Source organism: Argiope bruennichi, chromosome X1 (genome assembly GCF_947563725.1).
Source record: "Argiope bruennichi chromosome X1, qqArgBrue1.1, whole genome shotgun sequence".
NCBI classification, from domain to species: domain Eukaryota; kingdom Metazoa; phylum Arthropoda; class Arachnida; order Araneae; family Araneidae; genus Argiope; species Argiope bruennichi.
The window spans coordinates 81,820,417-81,839,113 of NC_079162.1; the positions used below are offsets into that span (position 1 = coordinate 81,820,417).

General features: G+C 29.7%; 1 protein-coding gene across 2 annotated transcripts in view; it reads left to right on the top strand.

The window, feature by feature from the left end:
- Nucleotides 1-18,697, top strand: part of LOC129958411 (tyrosine-protein phosphatase 99A-like) — a 150,542-nt gene that overhangs the window by 121,682 nt on the left and 10,163 nt on the right. Inside the window, exons 14-24 of one of the 2 annotated variants that reach the window (XM_056070893.1) lie at nucleotides 483-576; nucleotides 3,887-3,966; nucleotides 9,901-10,035; nucleotides 11,839-11,973; nucleotides 13,900-14,051; nucleotides 15,567-15,702; nucleotides 15,899-16,057; nucleotides 16,414-16,584; nucleotides 16,666-16,794; nucleotides 16,878-17,149; nucleotides 18,122-18,257. In XM_056070893.1, the coding sequence (XP_055926868.1) occupies nucleotides 483-576; nucleotides 3,887-3,966; nucleotides 9,901-10,035; nucleotides 11,839-11,973; nucleotides 13,900-14,051; nucleotides 15,567-15,702; nucleotides 15,899-16,057; nucleotides 16,414-16,584; nucleotides 16,666-16,794; nucleotides 16,878-17,149; nucleotides 18,122-18,257 (1,599 nt within the window). The remainder of the gene's footprint in view (nucleotides 1-482; nucleotides 577-3,886; nucleotides 3,967-9,900; nucleotides 10,036-11,838; nucleotides 11,974-13,899; nucleotides 14,052-15,566; nucleotides 15,703-15,898; nucleotides 16,058-16,413; nucleotides 16,585-16,665; nucleotides 16,795-16,877; nucleotides 17,150-18,121; nucleotides 18,258-18,697) is intronic. The other variant, XM_056070894.1, reaches the window with a different exon arrangement.

Consider the following 18,697-nt stretch of genomic DNA (forward strand, 5'->3'; position numbering starts at 1 on the left):
CGAGAATATGGATCCAACCCCACCAACAATCGAAGCCCGGGAGAAAGTTCCACAGTACTTAACATCCATGCAAGGTACAACAGACGAATTAAAACCTTAAGTATATTGGAAAAAAGTTATTTCCAGTAACCAGCACCTTCATCAATCAACACTGTTGGATTATTTTAATATTCCTAAGTAATTAAAAGAAAAGATGTTTGAAATCTATAAAAAGTGATTATTTTTCATTCATTAATTTATTTGCATATATATTGATTTCTGAAAATCTTGTTTTTGTCATTGAATTCTATAATAATTAGTGAAAATATTTCTGTGTTTTTGTTTGTTTTTTAAAAAATTCCCCCGCCGTATAAGTCATCAAAAATGTTTGGTCCCTTGAGTGACGGCTTAACGAGGTTTTACTGTATATGAAAGCCGTATTTATTATACTTTTTGTGCTATGATATCTAGTTTTTTAAATTATTTTTTCTGTTTATTATTAGACAATACAACAAGCAACTGATCTGGACTTGTCATCCGAATGCTCCCAGCTTGCAGAAAATAAAAATAAGAATAGATATGTTAATATAGTGGCATGTATGTACCTATTTTAACAATTTTTGTTTAAAGTGTTTGTTGAATTTTTGTATCAACTGAAATTATTTTATCGTTGTCCATTTTCTTTACTAATTATTTTTTAATTTTGTGCCTGACTTTCTGCAAATTATTCTTAAGTAGATTTAAATTATGGACGGATAAAGAGTAGAAATTCATTAAACATATTTATTTATCCAAAATTCAGAAAAACTCCTTCGTCCCTAGAAGCACTGTCAATTAATTCCTATTAGTTTCAATAATTTGGCGCTCGTACTTTATACTAACTTTTTTTACTAACGATAACAGGAAAATATAATCTCCAAACAAGCAATTCTATAATCATTTATTAATTGACTAAAGAGGAAGGCTTTGAATAGGAAGAGGGAAAATATTAAAAAACTGATGTGTGTAGTTTTAAATATTACAATAGCAGAGCAAAGAAGAATGCTTATTGGTCTATTTTTAAGAAATTACGAAGTAATGCCAACCTTTATTCAATTATTAGAATTTGTTCGAAATAATACTCGACAGTATAAATAAAATTGTTAAGAATAATGAGTAAAAAAAACTAAAAGAGAAAGATTAAATGCTTACACATGATTAAGTACTTTTGAATATCTAAAGAAGGTCCTCTTACATTATGAATTCCATTGCTATATATAATATATACTAGTTGTACTCGACCACGTGTTGCTGTGACTAAGTCTGGTTAAAAGGAAAAGAAAGAAAAGAGAAAGAGCATGTTTCAAACATATTAATTTTACAATGTTTGTGGGTGTACAATATTTTTGTTGTTCCATTGTCTGTGCACATACGGAGATTGTCTGGTTTGCCGACTCTAGAACACTCAGCATATAAAATTGTCCGTGTGAGAAGACCCCATGGCTAGATCTTAGCCGCACATTTCTAAAGATTAGACCAGAGTTTTTTTTATGGTGATTGCAAACGCCATTCTAGTTGAAAATTTCAATCTCTTAAATTAAAATGGCATATTTGTTAGAATTTCAGGAATGCGAAGCATGAGGTTATCTTCACCATTGAAAGATCCTGCCTAGATTGTTGCTTCTCCAGCGTTGGTCATTAACTTTTTACTACGAAGTAAAAAAAGCTATTGCAAAGCTTTGTTTAGTTGATATTTCGCTATATAATTGGCACGCCACTTTTGATGGCATGATTTTCAGTGAATGGCATCCCTGATAGATCGAGTGAATTCAAAAATTCTCTTGGATAATTAACCGCTTCATCTGTTTCCATAATAGTGTCTATGGACTAGTATGTGACAGCCTCCATGAATAAATTGTACATGTTTGCAATTTCAAAACGAAATAAGTAGTTCTTGCAATTGGCAGTCCTTCAGATATTCTGGTAGCAATGTCGTAGATATCCTGGACGCAAGAAATAAGACAGTATCATTTTAGTATGCAATTGCTTCCAGAATCAGTCTAACTAGGAATCTTTTACCAGTTCCTCTGAGCGCATCTAAGAAGAAAATTTATCCAGTGCCTTATTGACAATCTGTACTATTTTATCGTATATGTATTTTTTATTTAAACGTTTGCTTAGGAATATTTTATTGCACATACGACAGAAGATCATCCGTGTTGTAATTTTGTTCACGACGCATTTTTACATTGAACGAAGCATTAGCATATCAATTCGGTAATGGGATTCCCATTTGATTGAGAACTTTGTCCACGGTTCCCCAACACAAATCTTCAATATTACCGTCGCTTCGTTGTATATTTCTGATGTGAAATGATTTTCATACTAAAATTTCCCTTGTGTATTCGATGGAAAATAACTTTAGTCATATGTTATTTATAACCCCCATAACTATGTAGGAGGTGAGGGAGAGCAGGCGGTCAATATGATTGCAAACAATACACGAATTTGATTTGGATGTGACGTGTTACACATGTCGTTAATGCATGTACCCCAGTGTCGGTTGTTTTACAATAAATTCAGAGCTAGGCATGCACTGCGGAAGCTGGCATCGTAACACCGCTGACAATTCTCATTTACTAAAAGGATGTTGGGCTGCGCAGATTTATTAACAGCATGCGAAGAGAGAAGCATTCATCTTGATTAGGATGCACGGTATACAGTCTGCCTATTATAGTTTATATGAGTATGTTAGACTGTTCCACCGATTCGCTTTTCTCGTTTGCGTCGTAGTAAAGACGAATATGAAACAACCCACCAATTATGTATTTCGATTCAACCATTTCGCATTTCTGTGGTTTGCTTATTTTACCGTCATTTTCTACTGATCTTTTGTGTAAAGGATATCCATGGTTTACTTTAACTATGCTGGATATTAATGCTCGAGAGATGCTCAGAGCATTTCTCGATTATCATGCGTGGTGAAATTGGATTTAGTGTACAACAAGCTACATGTATCATATTTTTCGCCTCAACTTCGTGCAAATCCTCATCGACGTCGGCATCAGGCATTTCAGCGCATATTGCATCGTCTATTTCTTTTGAAGTGATTTTGTTATAGAGTAAGATTTGTATATGTGCATGTAGCATTTTTCCCCCCCTTATTCTGCTGAATGCACGAAATGAACTCTATGATGAATTACACAGCTTAATTCCAACGAAAGAACATGCGAAATAATTAAATCTAAATGAAAATAAATCGAAATTTATGAAAATTCAATTTAACAATGCAATCGGAAAAATTGAAATGGAATCATAAATCATTAGTATAGCGTGTGTTACTTTTGCCTCCAACAGATGAAGCTGTTTTAAATGGCGCCATCTGTTGGATTACATTATCAAAATATTTTTTTAAAAAAACTTGTTTTTACCTTTTACAGGTGTGATATCTATGCAATAAGTATATAAAAGCCCGCCTTTATTCGAATGCATCTTTATGTCAAAATTTCAAAGTAATCGTTGTTTCGGAGATTACCGATTTTTAACAAACGATTATATATAATATAATATGAAATGAAATTAAGAAATACAAATTTAATTTTTTCTTCTGGGAGTGCCTGTTAATGTAGTATTCAAAACAGGTTTTGCTATGAATAACTTTTTTTTTAACTAAGAGTAAACATATTATAAGAATTTTATTTTACTTTACTAAATACATTTGCAAATCTATTTGATCACATTTATTTTTATATGACTTACGTAAAATTTAACTTTTTGGTGTTTGTTAATCAGTGTATCTTCATATTTCATATACTTTTATAGAAAATAAGAAAAATTCTCTTTATTAGCAAAGTATTAAATGAAATGTTTTCTGAAGAATTTAGCTATTTTTGAGTAATTTGTAATTGCTTTTGTTTATTGTTTGCAGATGATCATAGTAGAGTTATACTGAAAATTCTTCCTGGGCAAAAGAAAACTACTGATTACATTAATGCCAATTACATTGATGTAAGTGTGATTTTTTTTTTTTTATTTGTACAATCTGATAGCCTGGATTCTTATTTATAGCGTTATATATGTCTGCATCTGGGAATCAAATTAAGAATTTCTTTTTTTAATTTGAACCCATGAACTAAGTGTTTTGTTACTGTTGTAAATATAAGCAATAATTGATGCAAAACAAATCTTGTATGTATTTTATGGCGAACCGGTGATTTCTGCCGGTGATTATAGGTTTGTTTTTTAATAATTCTGTATTCGCCACTTTAAATTTAATTGAACAATTATTTAATAAAAATTCATATGTCCTACTGCATTGATTATTGCATATATTTACAAATTGATACATATATGAATTGCACTGAACAACATAAATAAATGTAATTTTTGTTATTCACTGTAATTTTAACTGTTGGAAATATTTTTGCTTGAAGGACAAAGTGTTATATTGTTCCAAACAACCATATTTTAATCTTATGCTATTTACTGGGCAATTTTTCATTAATCTGTTTTCAAAGACATACTGAATAAACATACATCTTTCATCTTTCATTTTTAATTCTTTATCCTATTCAATAAAAATACCACTAATGACAGAAAGCACAGATAATAGCCTACCTTCAAATCTGGAAAATAAGAATTGAATAATTCTCGGACCTCTTATAAAAGTAAATTGTTTTATTAAAGCATACAGATGCACTCTTAAAAGCTGTAATGTCCTCGAACCCATTTAGTATGCATTTGAAAAATTAAGGTTAATTTAAATTAAACTTGTTTGTATTCTATTTTTTTCTATTAAATTTTGTTTTCTATTTTAAACTCTAAATTATAGTTAAATTATAATTACTACCACTCTTTCATCTTGCTTTTATCAACTATCAGAAAAGAAAAGTTGCAATTCATCCACGAATTACTTCCTATGGACAAAAGGATAAATAAAATATTGCACATGTCGCATTTCATCAATATGGCTCTATATGCAAAGAATTTCTTTTCGCCAGTTTTTACTGCATTAGATAAAGAGAATTTTCTTGAATTATATATAATAATATTACCTGCTACTGGTATGGTCTTTCCTTTTTGTTTCTATAATTGGTTGTGAGTGTTCTTTTATAATTTATATTATGCTATTATAATTTTTGTTTAAATTGGAGATTGTAGTTTGTTGTTTTATTTCTGTAAAAACTGGTTTATCTCTAAGGCCTCAATTTCAGGAGATTTTCGGGTCAGGAGGGGTCAATATTGTTGGACTAAGTCAGACTCCTCAGAGAAAAAAATATCTGTTTGAATCCCTTCCTGAGGATGAACCTTGATAAAGTCTTCAGACGGGATTCTTAATTTCTTTCTTTTTGCTAATATTGACTTGGTATTTTTACTAATTTCGTTAAGTTCATCTGTGTTTCAGTAATAACAGCATTAGCGCTCTCTAAATATAATATCTTTTTTGGTTTTATTCAGAAATAATTTTCAATTTTTTTAGTTTGTTTTCAGAAATTTTAATTTTAACTGAAATTTCATAATGCATATATTTTTGATTTTCTTATATATGAAAAATATGGATCCTGATATTAATGTGGCTTGATATGTAATGAGATCTGGATGTAATGGATCTAGAAATACTTTTCAATTTCGACAGAGGCACTCGTTATGTGGGCTTAAGCTTTTCATTTGTCCTGACGTCGTTTTATTATACCTAAGAGCATTGCCTTGTAAATGCAGCTAACATGCTTGCGATACTAACTTTCCTGTGAATAACGAAATGCTAAACATGCTAAAATAGCTGAGAGTTGGGTGTTTAGCGCATATGCTTATGTTGGCATAACTAAAGCTCAATGTGCTTAAAGTGCTAAAAAATACAATATGAAATATATATTTTGAAATAAAAGCTGTAAGCGAGCAAAAGGAACTTTGTGCGCCCTTCCCTATCTCCAAATTTTTCAAAAGCGCCATTTGTGACTAATCAGTCGGTAGATTGTGAAACAATATTCTTCTTATTTACGGAATTTAAATAAATATGATTGTATTGCTTGTTTTTTTGTTTTTTTAAAGCGAAATTTCATGTCGCAAATCAGTATTTTTGCAGAGTGTTTTCTAAAATTTATTTCAAATTGAAAAAATCAGAGTTAAATATCAGAGCAGCGAAGCAAGAATTAAGATACAAATGAGTCAGTCACATACCTGTTTAGCTGGGGACAGCAGGAAGAGAAGTGAATTTTATTTAGTGAGCAGCCCTATATATAACATACATATTTTGCTCACGGCGCCATCTATTGGCACATTGTATAGTTAAAACGAACATTTTAACACAAATATTTTAATTACTGAAATAAATACTTTCACTACGAAATTGACAAGGCAGTGTTTGTTATTCTGTGGTAATATCTCTTCTCTTTGTTAACATAACACCAGTAAACTTCAAAATAGATATTTAGCTCATTGTTTCAAAAATAGGTTATCTTTATATTGATGAACAGATGGCTCACATTGTTGTTTTAAATTTCTTCTAATAATTCTATAAGTTCCGTATATCTCAGTTTTCATACTCAATGCGATTAGTCGGCAAACTACAATGATGCTAAAAATAACCAATTGTATGGAAATCAAATGTATGAAAATTCATAAATTTACATAGAAATACGACTAAAAAAATCAACTGATAAATTTCATATATACAGGTGGTTATCAAAATAATGAAAACACCTATGAATAAAAGTAAAATTTATAAATGCGCTTTGTAAGCATTAAAATATAATCTTAGTTTCCATTTTTTAATATAAAAAGTATATATCATAGTAATATGAGGTAGCTTTAGTAAAGTTGTATATGTCTTGGATTTTTGTCAAAAACTTAAAATGCCAGACCTCACAGACTTCCAAAGAGATCAAATTATAGGAGCCTGACTATCTGGAGCAACTATGACCGAAGTATCCTAGCTTTTAGGCGTTTTGGAGGTACGGTATTTAAAATCAAGACAACGTACACACAAACTGTAAACGGAAGGAAAATGTGAGTGAAAGAAACATAAGGGTATTGAAGCGGATTGTAATGTCTGAAAAGAAAACAACGGTAGCCAAAGTGGCCACAGGGCTCGGTTAGCACCTGGATTCTCCAGATTCAATAATTACAGTTAAGATCATCTTCATAACATAACAAAATAGAGCATTAATGGCAGAGCAGCAATTCCCAAGCCACTTGCCGTGGATATTAATGCCAAACGCCGTCTACAGTGGCGCCATAGCCATAAAACCTAGTAGATTGATAAGTGGAAAATAGTTATATGGTCGGAGAAATCACTTTTAACATTTTTTTCCACAACAGGACGGATATACATTTGGAGAATACTCGCTGAAGTGTATGGTCGTGATTATCCCTTTCCAACTGTCAGGCATATAGGTGGATCTCTTATGGTATGGGCAGCCGTATCGTGGTTTTCTGCCAACCCAATTGTAAGCCTGGAGAAATGGATCATTGGGAAGAAGTTTTAGCTGACCATGTCCATCCTATGATGCAAACTTCGTTTCCTACAGGAGATGGAATTTTTCAGGGTAATAATGCTCATATTCATGGAAGGGGGACTTGTCCAGTCGTGATTTGATGAACACAGTGATGAAGAGAAATATCTACCTTGGCCCGCATACTCTCTTGATCTCAGAATAATCGAATCAGTATGTTCTGTTTTAGAGCGTTCAATCCGGAATCGATATCCTCCACCTACATATCTTTCTGAACTTTCACAATATCTCCATGAAGAATGATACAATATTCCTCTAAACACTATTCAGCACTTGTACGACACCAGGCAAATCCCAGCTGTATTAACATACCATAGGTGGCCCTATGCCTTATTAATAAAAATTCTTGTATTCGTTTGTGATGTTTCCCTTCGTTTGTGTTTTGGTAACTACCTGCATATCATATGGAATTTTCTATGAACAAACATCCTTTTTTTTTTTTTTTTTTTTTTTGTCATGAAGGAATAACAATTTTTTGAATTCTAAAGATTAAGAGAAGAAGGACGGAATTTCAATTATTAAATTGGGGTTCGATCGTAAAGAAACAAACCAGGCTACACAAATTAAACACAGCTTACATGCAGTGAAGATGTTTATCGTAGAATCAACAAAAGCATGCATGTTTCTACCATTTGATTGGGAGTAAAGAAAGGCACAGAAGTGATGATGAGCTGGAATTTGATCTTGGAAACAGCCATAATGGCAAACGTTTTGTGGTTTTTAAAGTTAGAACACAAAAATGCTTTTGTCACTATATTCCTCATATTCTTAAAAATTAAGAGATACATTTCAATCTTTTTTTTTTCTTCATATCTTTCAAAGGATTGTACTTGCAATCAAAATAATACAATGAATTTATATTCCCAAACTGTTTAATTTGAATGCTTTGACAATTTAATAAGTTTGTTCATATTTTATGACTTCGGTGATCGAAGGTTTTTATAAATGAATAAAGATAAAAATTGCCAGTTTAATATTAAAACAAAGAAATGGAAGTTTTTTTTTCCAAATAGTGAGCGGGAACAAAAATTTAATGATTGAAATCGAGTTCCTGCCACATTTCATAGTTTTAACCCTTAAATTCATGATTATTTGTTTTGAATAAAATAATCGTTTATTATAGGAAAATAGTCATAAGTTACGTAAAAAATAATTAAATAAATCCAGGTAATAATAGGGTATAATTATTTCGAAATAAGATCTATGTAGAAATTTGACAACATACAGTATTTCCCAAAAATCTAGCTTGTATATAATGTAATTTTCAAATACATCATCAAGCATTGATAGTTTACCTGACAACAGATGAGAAGTAATTTTTTAACAATTAGATTAGATAATATTATAGGGAACTCGATAAAAGAAGCTATCTCTTCAAGTAACACACTGAAATTCATTACCCACAACATTCAAATATAAAAGAAAAAAAAAAGATATAACTTACCCACCAAACTTTTTTCTTTCATACATGATTTATTGTCTATGGTTATCAATGGGTTTTTCAATAAAATTAAATGGAACTGGATGTAGACAATTTGCAACAATATGCATTTAAGAATTAACTCGCTGTGTATTGTAGTTTCTACGAATTTTTTTTCTTTTCACCTCGATTCAATTTTCCTATTATCATCTATGAATTTTAATGTTTAGAGTTTTCGATTCAGTATGCAGTTAAACTATATATTTTTAACATATTTATGGCAGTCATTTTAATGTCTAGAGTTTGACTGTGCAATTTAGATAGCGTTAGGTTATAATTTTAAAATTTATGGCAGTCATTTTCTGATATGTTATACTTAATTATACTTATACAATAATTTTACTATATTTAATTATACTTATACAATAATTATACTATACTTGCTTTGATTTACAATGCAGCCTATTTTTTTTAATTACATTTTTGCGGAAATTTAAAATTACCTTATAACTAGAATTTCATACGTTTTATTTTTCTCTCTCCATATTTGCATCGAACACAATTCACACATTCTACTATATTTACAATAAAATAGTGTAAATAAATCATTTTCAAATAAACTAATTATTCCTATCATTTCTACTTTCATTCATTTCTATAGTTTTGTAAAGGTCATTTTTGAATTCATTCTTAACGTAATTTTACTTTCATGTATGCCGTATATTATTAAGTGTAATTTTTCGGATATGAAGCTGTTAATATCCGAAAAAGGAAATAAAAAGTGTTGCTGTCATTAATCATTAATAGAGGTTTTTAATTTTAGAAGTCTACTTTTATCTGTTATCTTTTTAGTCTTCTTGTTTCTAATATAATTTGAAATTTGAATTACCATTAGTAATATATTATACTTATTAGTATATAAGTAAGTAAAACTAAACAATTTTATATTATGCAAAGTAATAGTATGCATGTTTTTTTATAACTTTTTTTTTTTTTTTTTTTGCAATACAGGGATATAATGAACCAAATGCTTATATTGGGACACAAGGACCACTTCCTTCAACATTTGATGACTACTGGAGAATGATTTGGGAGCAAAAAGTTTATATTATCATAATGATAACAAATCTAGTAGAAAGGGGAAGAGTAAGTGTTGGCATGATTTTTCAAAAAATTGTAATCAGTACTTTTTAATGTCTCATGAAAATAAATTAGTAACACTATTTTTGAGTTGTAAGGCCTTAAGTTTCTTTATTGCCTTCTTTAGAATGTCTCATTCTCTTATTACTGTATTATTAATAATAAAAAATCTATATTTACAACATTCTCATTGAATTAATGAATACTTGTTTTCTTCAAAATAAATTTGATTAAACACGAAACATCAATAAAAGCTGATCTACAACTATCAATTAATGAGAATAGCTTTGACAAAAATGCAAGAATAAATTAATATAAAACTGAGTATGGTTCAGCATTTTTATGAGTAATTTTTCCCCATAAATAAAATTATTCTGTTGAAAAATTCAAAATAGTCCTTCAAACTGAGATCAGATATAAAGAAAAAAAATAAGGTTTCAATTTTTCTTTGGTTTGTAAATGGTTTATCTATTTACTGCAAAGTTTTAAAGATATCACTAGATAAAGTAAGAAAACGTATTCAACTTAAAGTAAACTGGCCATTTATGCTGTTTGCTGGTTTTATTATTTTGCAAGAATTTCTGCGAGAATGTAGCTCACAGATTAAGATTGAAAACTGAGATGTCGGAAGAAGATTTATTTTGACTAAATTCACCATGTTCAAGCAGCATTAGTTCTACTATTCTTCTGTTTCATTACTGTAAAAATGTAGGTCTATATAAGTACACATAAAAAAAACTCCTGCACTGAAAAATTGCTTTATTCTGTAGTATTTATTTGTTGGATTTGATAATTAAATTGAGAGCGAAAGGGATTGAATGACAGGAAGGGAAGGTTAAATGTTAATTTTTTTTTTCATTTGCTTTCAATGGGAAATGTTAAGAAATAGTGTTCTAATGTTGCTTCTAGTAATAATTTTCAACATAATACAGTATACTCCCGGGTATCCGGCCTAATGTGGCGGAAGGGCAAGCCGTTAACAAAAAAGCCGGATAGATCGGAGTTCTATGAATTCATTTCTTTGTCCAGTACCAGAAGACTTTTGTATACCGAAACTCACTGTTTTAATGCGTGTTTTCTCACTAAGCCCTCCATTTATCTCAAGTCACGTAGAATATAAATGCGAATCATAGAAGCAATTGCCGGTAATGTGTCGAGTTAAAATAAAAGGCTCGAGTAAAATATTTAAATACTGCACTGCTCGTTTAAAGAATTAATTAGTGAACAAGAAATTTAAAGGATATAAACTAACGTTTTAACATAAATTCAGTAATGCCTAACTTTAATATAGGAAACAAAAACAAAATATTAACGTAAATCTTAAGAAATTTTTTAAGAATTACGTTATTTTTAAGAAAATTAACTCTTCTGATTTTATTTTTAACTAATAAATGATTACACAGATTTGAAAAGGTAATCCTAAGATAAGAGTCAAAACTTGCTGTGTTTAGTTTTTGAAAAAGTCCTTAACAGATGATTGCTTCTGCATTTTAGCTCTCTTCCGAGACACAATGCCCCTCCACAGGCAAACAGATGATATCAGTTAGCGTCGCTTGATCAGCTGCCTTCCTCATTTCATTGCAATAAAAGAAAACTAGGTCGGATAGTCGCGAACTGGATACTCGGGAGTGTACTGTATACGTAAAAAATCTTTGTAATGCTCTGAAACTTTAAAAATCCTTCTTTTCATACTAGAAGTACTATCAAGAAAAAATCTATTGTTTTAAAAATTTTGTGTGTAATGAATCCTCATGATCTTTAAATTTTTATTACTTATTTAAAATTTTCTATTTATTTCCTTTCTTTTAGAGGAAATGCGACATGTACTGGCCAAAAGAAGGTTCAGAACTTTATGGTATCGTACAAGTTAAATTAACTCAAGAAGTCGAACTTGCAACCTACACTATCCGCACTTTTGTTATTCGAAATTTAAAAGTTAAGAAAGTGAGTTTAATTTTTTTATATGCATGATCAATTAATGTGTGTGTTTGAAAATCATATTTTCATTTCATAAATTTCTGTTAAGTGTTTTTAAAGATTCAAAAAGTTCGTTGCATTGAAACTTTTCTAACTACAAATTTAAACTGAAGAAAATGTTGAATTAAGATTCCAAAATCTGTTGATAATATGTAAAGTAACTTACAAATGATTATAAAATTTACTAGGAACGAAACATATTCGAGAATATAGTTTATTATGTCCACTATGACATTTGTGGAAGGCAGATGTATTCAATGGCCAGAAGTTATGCACCTAAAATAGTAGTATTATTCAGGCACAGGTAGCTTTTGAATAGATACAAATAAAAAATCAACAATTTTATGGCATTTAATTATTGTTTTATAATAAAGCCATGCTTCATTCATGATGATATTTTGCTCCATTGCTTAACAATGTGATATGTATTTTTGTGCATTTGAAAGTTTCAAGACAATGAACAAAACAAGTAGCAACTTCTTTGCAAAGTCTTTATATTATTATTTTTTCATCTGCAACATTGTATTTCAATAAAGTAAATACTTACTTTTTTACTTTCTGTTTTCTTAATACATAAAAATAGTTATTAGAAATGAATTGCTGCTAAATATATAGGATAAATTAGCTGTATAAAGTAAATGAATTTTGAAATATTTGTACATGATCAACTAATAATACCGGATGGGCAAACAGTCCGTAAAAACTTTAAAAATTCATAAAACCAGTAAAATTAAGCAAAATAAAAAAAGGTTTGCAGATTTAGCATCGATAAGTCACAGGACTTTTTAGGTAAGAAAGAAAATTAATTCAGAAAAAAGCCGATAGGTGGCGTTTTGCCCATAAGTGAAAGAAAAGACATGCAAAAAACAAAAATAATATTACCAAACCATTTATTATAGCAATATGTGTTCCATATGTCCACCAACACAGGTGATAACTCATTGCAGACATGTCACAAATTCAGCAACTTAACAGTGCAGCATGTCCGGTTGCATACAAGACAGATCTCGGAGCATTACATTTTTTAATTGCAACATATTGGATGGACGGGATCGATATACCCGGAATTTTAAATTTCCCCATAGCCAAAAGTCTACTGGTGTGAGATCTGGAGACCGAGGAGGCAATGGAAACTTGGCTTCTGCCAGCTTCCCGTGTACTGCTAGTCCCTGCAGTCAATTTTGACGCTAATGTTTCCATTTCGGCTGCAACGCGTGCCGAACGTGTCTGCCTTAGACTTCTTCGTCTGGACCTTATATGATCCTCCAGCAATCCAGTTTCCTCAAACCGCTGAACAAGCTTTTGGGGGCCTGCCACTGTTAAAGGTCCTTTCCCATTCTTCACATTTTTCTGAAGTCGGAATTTACGCAGAGCAACAGTCGCTGCTTCCTGGTTCAGGTAAAACAGCTTCACCAACAAAGCTTTATCTTTTCCACATAGCATCCTTTTTTACTTACATTGCGTGCGACGGAGAACTGATTCTAGATCAAAAGGGTACGTATTTATAATCGCCTGTCTCAGTTGCATATTTCCAACTAAGTCGCTCATACCAGCGCCACCTATCGGCTGTTTTTGAATTAATTTTTTTTCTTACCTAAAATTAATCCCATGACTTATCGATGCTAAATCTGCAAACTTTTTTTTTTTTATTTTGCTTAATTTTACTGGTTTTATGAATTTTTAAAGTTTTTACGGACTTTTTGATCATTCGGTATTTTAAAATTGAAATAAAACAAATTTTTCACTTTTATTTTACAAAATATTAAGTATTCTCCTGAAACATGGTTTTATTATCAAAAAACATGTTACTATTATAATGTTAACATTGTTACTATTATATAAATTTTATAACTTTTAAAGATTATGTGGTGTTCTTAAAATAATTTGTTTCAGAAGACGTCATCGGAAAGAACTGTGTATCAATATCACTATACAAATTGGCCTGATCATGGTGTTCCCGAGCATCCTCTTCCTGTATTGAGTTTTATTCGTAAATCTGCTTCTGCAAACCCTCCAGGAGGTGGTCCTATCATTGTGCATTGCAGGTCAGTGTAGCTATTTATTGTTACTATATTATTCTATTTTAAATTTGTTACGTATTTTGATGTATGAAATCTGTATTATTCTTATCAGCAGCCTATATGTAATAAACCTATGCAAACTATGCTTATATGTAATAAACCTAGACCTACCTAATATTTATCTGCATATATTTATGGTATTGAGTTCCCTTATCGAGCGTATAAATTCTGAGAATTCTGTTATGGTATCTTATAGTTAAAGATATTGTTAATATTAAATCTTTCCTTAAATATTTGTCAATATAAGAGAGGAAAATGTAAAATGAATCTTAAATTAAGATTTCAGATATTAAATTGTTTCTTTGTTTTAAGTTTAATTAATTTGTATGAGCAGTTTAAGTAGCATAACCATGTTCTTATCATGCAGTGAGCTAATATTATTCCTCTGCTTTTTATTAGAACACTGACATTTCATTTATATTAAATAGCTTGACCATAACACAGTGAAATTCCATATAACAAATATCTATAAACCGAAAATCTCTCTGTATGGAATTTTCTCCAGTAGCCTTGGATTTTCAATAGCGGAACAGCTTTTGTATGTACAAAATTTCAGTATATCGAACAAAAATTATCTATAAAAATTATGTGATAATCAATTTTGTTGTTAAGAGTATAATTTAATTAAGGAAAAATCTGTCATCAGTTCTTTCTGCTGTAAAAATTCTCGAAAGACAGGAAATCATATACGAAAATACAATAAAAACTTACGCTGAGCCTCTGCTTTACGAATCCTTTCTTCACTTGGAGAAAGATTTTTACTTTTAATTTATTTCAAATCTCTTATAATGAAACCGAAACCTAAACGTCTTCTAATCATTTAAGTATGAAAGAAAGGTCCAACTTATTAAAAGACGTAAAAAGCAAGATGAGAAATAAAGTCGCCCGGGAAAAGTATGAAATTACCCCAAGTATAATATCAACAATTTTGGGGAAAAAAATTATTTATACATTTTAAAAATTTCTTTTATGGTTTAAATCTAGGTTTTCTTAAGCTTTTAAAGTTAAACAATGCAGAGTATGATACAAAATTTATATGTATATCTGCTTATTGAAATTTCTTTAAATCGATTTTATTTCCCGGCATCATTTAGTTAAATGTGTTGAAGTTTTATTATTTATTTTAGTTTATTTGTATTATGAAATCTTACTATATTATGAAAACTGTTTAAATATTTATTATGAATGTTTAAACATTTACTAAATACTTACTATGAATAAATATGAAATTCATTACCATAAGATAATTATATCTGAAAAATGAATTCAGAGGTATATACAACAAATAAATTTTTGATAGGGTTTTAGAGATTCCATTTTAACCATATTAATTTTAAAATAATACATTTTTATTACAAATTTTTAATACACATAATACATTTTTATTAAAATTCGATGTTTTAACATTCATAATTCACATATTTTTAAATATTGGCAGTTATATTCATGTTTTTGATGTTAAGTCATTCTATTTGATAGCGCTGGGGTTGGAAGAACTGGAACTTATATTGTAATTGATGCCATGTTACGTCAAATAAAACACCGACATTCATTGAGTGTTCCTGGATTTTTAAAGCATATTCGACAGCAAAGAAACTTCCTCGTTCAAACTGAGGTAAATTTTTCTTTCTTATTTGTAATTATAGATTTCATTTTATTAAATATTACACAAATTTTGAGTTTTTTAAAGGAATCAGTAAAGTAGCTGAAATTGTACAGTAAATTTTAAAAAAAAAGCAGATTGCTGGAATTATTACTTTTCTTTTATTTGTTGTTTTAAATTGACTAATCAGTACATTTTTGTAATATAGGAGCAATATATATTCATCCATGATGCGCTGCTCGAAGCTATTGAAAGTGGAGAAACAGAAATTCCGGTTGCAGATTTTTCAGAATATGGTCAAAAACTTCAAATGAGTAATAATGATAATGAGAAAGAATATTCTCCTCTTCTAGAAAAGCAATTCAAGGCAAGCATTTCCATTACTATTATTTCTAATTATTGAAGTCAGAATTTGCTATCCCTGTCTTACCTTAATGCTGACTTCAAATCGAACTTCCACATGTTTAGTTTAATTTGAAAGGTTGTTGATGTTTGTCTGATTAATCTTATCTAGAGAAATGTTATTTTGGTGCTTTGATGTTTTATTCTTTTTTATAAAATATAGAGCTATAATCTCTAATATTATTTGTTCACTGGATGGTAGTGTTTGATTTTTCATTGAAAATCTGTCTAGTCATTTAGTGCAAGTCGTAGTGATGATTTTGAACATTTTTTAGTATTAAATAGTACTTTTCATTTAAGTTTTATCTTCTTTTTTTACAGCTTGTTACTAGTTTCAAAGCTAAAGATTTCAGTATAATATCTGCCACTAAAGCTTGCAATAGAGCCAAAAATCGTAATCAAAACATTATTCCAGTAGAATCTTATAGGGTTCACATTACTCCTAAGCCCGGTAAAGATGGGTCTGATTATATAAATGCTAGTTTCTTTCAAGTAAGTATTCTCTTTCTTGTATGTTTCTCCATCATACAAAATTCTGAAGAATTTAAACTTACAACCTAATTTCTCTCATAGGGATTTAATAAATTGAATGAATTTATTATCACTCAACATCCGACATCCGATACCATACCAGACTTCTGGCAGATGATATGGGATCACAATTGTCAAACAATAGTCATGTTATCTTTTGTAGACGAGAAGGTAAAAAATAAATATTTTTAGATTCATTTTTCCCTTTTCAACAAATATATTTAAGTAAATAATGAGATTAACTTATTTTCCAGGAATATCCTTGCTTCTGGCCTGAAGAAGATAAAGAAAATGACTACGGAACTTTCAAAGTGAAATTGAGTGAAGAATGCAGTCAAGGATGTTTTGTTACGCGTGACTTTATATTGCAGTCTACCCAAGATGATTATGAAGTCATATGCCGCATTATTGAATGTTCAGGATGGCCAGAATGTTGCACACCTCTCAGCAGTGTTTATGATCTAGTTCATTTAGTACAAGAATGGCATCTAGAGTATCAGAATGGTCCGATGGTCGTAGTTGATAGGTAAATGCAGTTTCCATCTATCTATACATCTATTTTATTTTAAATGCCTCTACTTTAATTTAAAAATATTATTCTTCATTTTATTTTAATTTAAAATGATAATCGATCACTTTGTTAAAATTGTGCTGTTGTGTATTTATTAGCAGTTTGAAATATGCTTATGAATGTAGTAAATATTCAGTAAAGATATTATTAAGATGACTTTTTTTTTGTTTGCAAAAACAGAATAGCTTAAAATCAAACTGACTAGTTTCAAACATAATTTCAAATTGCTTAATTTTCTTATTTGCCTAATCCTGCTATAAGATTCAAATTAATTATTATTGACAAAATTCTTTTTATTAAAGTATGTCATTGTATCACATACTATCTTAAATGTCTTACAAGAATTATCTATATAAAAATCATTATCAGAAAATTGAATGACTATTGACTAATTAAATGAAATTTGACTGTTGTAAAAATAATCTAAAGATAAATATTTTGTAAGATTTAAGTTTTCGAATTTGTCAGAAAAATTACAAAAAATTGTTGTGATGATTTCATCTCCAAATCTTCTTTCATTCAGTTTCTCCCTCAAATTATTTAAACTCTCGCTATAAGGACATGTTTTTAAAGATATTTCTATTCTTAGTAATATTTTTGTGCTTAATATTTTTTTGAAAATATTACATACACTCCGATAATCATTTTGCTACAGAAATGTTATAAATTAAAGAAAATTGCTAAAGTTCTTGATGAAGCAGATATTATTTAGAAATATTGTTGTGAATCCCTTGAAGAGTGTTGCTATCTAATGAAAAATAAGACGGTTATTCAAAATATAAACTTGCAATTAAAAAAAATCGAGCGAAAGTAAATTTCTAAACAATCTATGTTATAGAAATTTCATTCTAAATTAAAATTCATTCTCAAATGTTAAGATGATGTTTAATGTTTAATTATTTATTGTGAGAGGTTCTTTTCTTTCAGATTTGGCGGCACAGAAGCAGCAACATTTTGCTGTCTGAGCACGCTTCAAAAACAAGTGGAATTTGAAAATTGCATTGACATTTACATGTTCTCAAAGCTGTATCATATGCGTCGCCCCGGTATTTGGCAATCAAAAGTAAGATAACACATTTCTTTTTTTGTTTCTTAATATTAAAATTCAAATATATTTTTGGTGCATTTGCTTTTAACCTCAAAGTTTTCAGTTTTTTGCTTTTATTCTGGTTTAGATGAAAGATTTTTAAAGCAATAAGCTTTTGAAGATACTTTGAATATATGTAATGAAAGCAGTTTTTAATTCAAAGCCTTTCTGAGTTCTCCTTTTGCTAGAAAATGCTGTCTGGTATTATTATTGCAAAGTAATGCAAGAAGTAATGATTGCAAAATCAAGAAATTTTTTAAACATATTATCCGATGTTTTGATTTGTAAAACTAAGAATTCAATGTCAGTCGTTATAAGAAATTTAACTAATTACTAAAAGGATTATAATGCTGTTCTGCAGAAATTTGATGGGATTGCATGCAAACAGTTGAAAATAAATTTGTAAGTATAAAATC